We start from the raw sequence: 2013 nt of genomic DNA, 5'->3' as shown, positions 1-2013 counted from the left end.
TCAACGTCTGACCTCCTTGAAGCTGAACTACGAGTTGCTCTAGACTGATAACGCAGATACCGTAGTACGTCAAGATGACGCGTATCCAATGTGCAGCACTGTACTTTCAGAGTAGCACGCTCCGACAAAAGGCAGCCCTTGTTTCAGGATATCCACCGGCACTGCAGCTTCATCTACGGATGACATTTAGCCGTGCAATGCTACACGGGAGCGACAGGACGTTAGCTGCAGTCTTGTCTGGATCAACACGGACACCTTTTCCACTGACAATGTGCCCGAGAAATCGAATCTGGTCTTGGGCAAAATGACATTTGCTAGGTCTTGCGTAGTGTTGCTCGCTCTGCAAAATCTCAAATACACGGCGCAAATGCTGCTAGTGCTCCGTTCGATTCTTCGAGAAAAAAAAAACAGAAATATCGTCTAAGTAGACAACCACAAACGCCGAGAGCTCCTTGGTTTCAAAGATCCGACGCATCAAGCGAGACCAGGTGCCTGGCATCCCTGCAAGGCCCATTGGAGCTACGCACCACTGGTAGATTTCGGAGCCTGCGCGAAAAGCAGTATACAGTCGGGAGTCAAATACCATTCTCATCTGATGATATTCCGAAACCAAATCAATTAGCGTGAACACATGAGCTCCAACCAGCCGATCAAAGATATCATCGATACGAGGAATAGGAATACGCGGAATATTGGTGACGGAATTCACATAACGATAGTCGATAACCCATCGGACAGGTTTGGACAGATCCCCTCCACGCACCCACTGTATTTTCGATGGCAACTCACCCGTCAGTGGATCGCGTTTGGGGGCTGCGAAGATATTAAAAACCATGGTGACGAGCTACGTTCCACCCACTTCTTCTTCAGGAGCTTATCCACGAACACTTGAACCGCTGCTTTCTCAACATGGGCATGACGAAAAGGAGGTCTAGCAGATGGAGCTGTACTCTCCTTAAGCTGAACGGAATGTTCGATGTCCCGTTCAGGTGGTAGACCCTCCGGAAGCTCTTCCGTAAATAGTAGGCAAACTCACCAACCAGTTTTGTCACTTCGGCATCCGGCTTCACCGTACCTGCATCCGTCACTACATCAAGGTGAAATACTTCAGTATACAATCCCTGAAATTCGTCTGCATCAACGTACTCGATTTCCGGTTCCACAAAGATAGAAGGCGTCCTTTCTCGCGGTAAATTACGCCGAACTGGTCGTTTCCAAGACAAAATTTCAGTTGACCAGTCAATATCGGAATTTTCGCGGCGAAGCCATGTCTGGCCCAGGATGCCGTCGAATTCCTGCCTTAAAGGCCATTCTACCAGCTCGACTGAACACATACGGTCTTCCACCGTCATGTCAACCGTGAACTTGCGCGACGTAGTCATCGATAGTCTCCCTTCAAAATCGCGAGCCCGAATTTTTTGTTCCCGAGTTCCAGCAGGAGTCGCCAGGAGATCGCGTCGCACAATACTGTGTGTCGCTCCAGAGTCAACTAACATCTTCAGACGTTGTCCTCGCGCTAATGCTTCCACAACTAAAAGGCCACCTTGCACTTGTAGCTGATCTAAACGCAGCTCCATCGCGTTTACAGACGTATCAATCACACTTCGCTCTTGAGGAAATTCCTCCATCTCGAACTCAACTGGACTTTTGTTTTCAGAAATTGCGCATGGAGCTTCTGATTCACATGGCTCAACGGATACTTCATTTACATCCGCTGAGCTCCCTCGTTCCCCTGGCGTTTCTTCGGGCAGTCCGAAATGCGGTGACCAGGTTCTCGACAGTAAAAACAGAGACCTTGGCGGCGACACTGCTCAAACGTTGGACGAGTTGTCACTTGTGATATGTCCATAGGTTCAGGGCCATCGCGACGAGCCGCTGTCTGTCGGCGGACAGCGCCAAAATGGGCTCGCTCGTACGCGTGCGCGGCGGAAATAGCAGTCTTTAATGAGTTGCAATTTAGGTAGTCAACCTCCTTGCGAGTGTCGGACTTCAAACCGGTGATAATGTGGTCTA

The 2013-nt window shown here is 49.7% G+C and overlaps 1 protein-coding gene across 1 annotated transcript; it reads right to left on the bottom strand.

The window, feature by feature from the left end:
- Positions 1–866: 866 nt before the first annotated feature.
- On the bottom strand, positions 867–1628 carry PPTG_12788 (hypothetical protein; the record flags this gene model as incomplete). Its single annotated transcript, XM_008909474.1, has 1 exon — positions 867–1628. The coding sequence occupies one exon, from the start codon at positions 1626–1628 to the stop codon at positions 867–869; it is 762 nt and encodes a 253-aa protein (XP_008907722.1).
- Positions 1629–2013: the final 385 nt, after the last annotated feature.

This window comes from Phytophthora parasitica (assembly GCF_000247585.1).
Source record: "Phytophthora parasitica INRA-310 unplaced genomic scaffold supercont2.34, whole genome shotgun sequence".
Lineage (NCBI taxonomy): Eukaryota > Oomycota > Peronosporomycetes > Peronosporales > Peronosporaceae > Phytophthora > Phytophthora nicotianae.
Note: the sequence above shows the minus strand (reverse complement) of the source record. Positions and strands in the feature narration are given on the sequence as shown.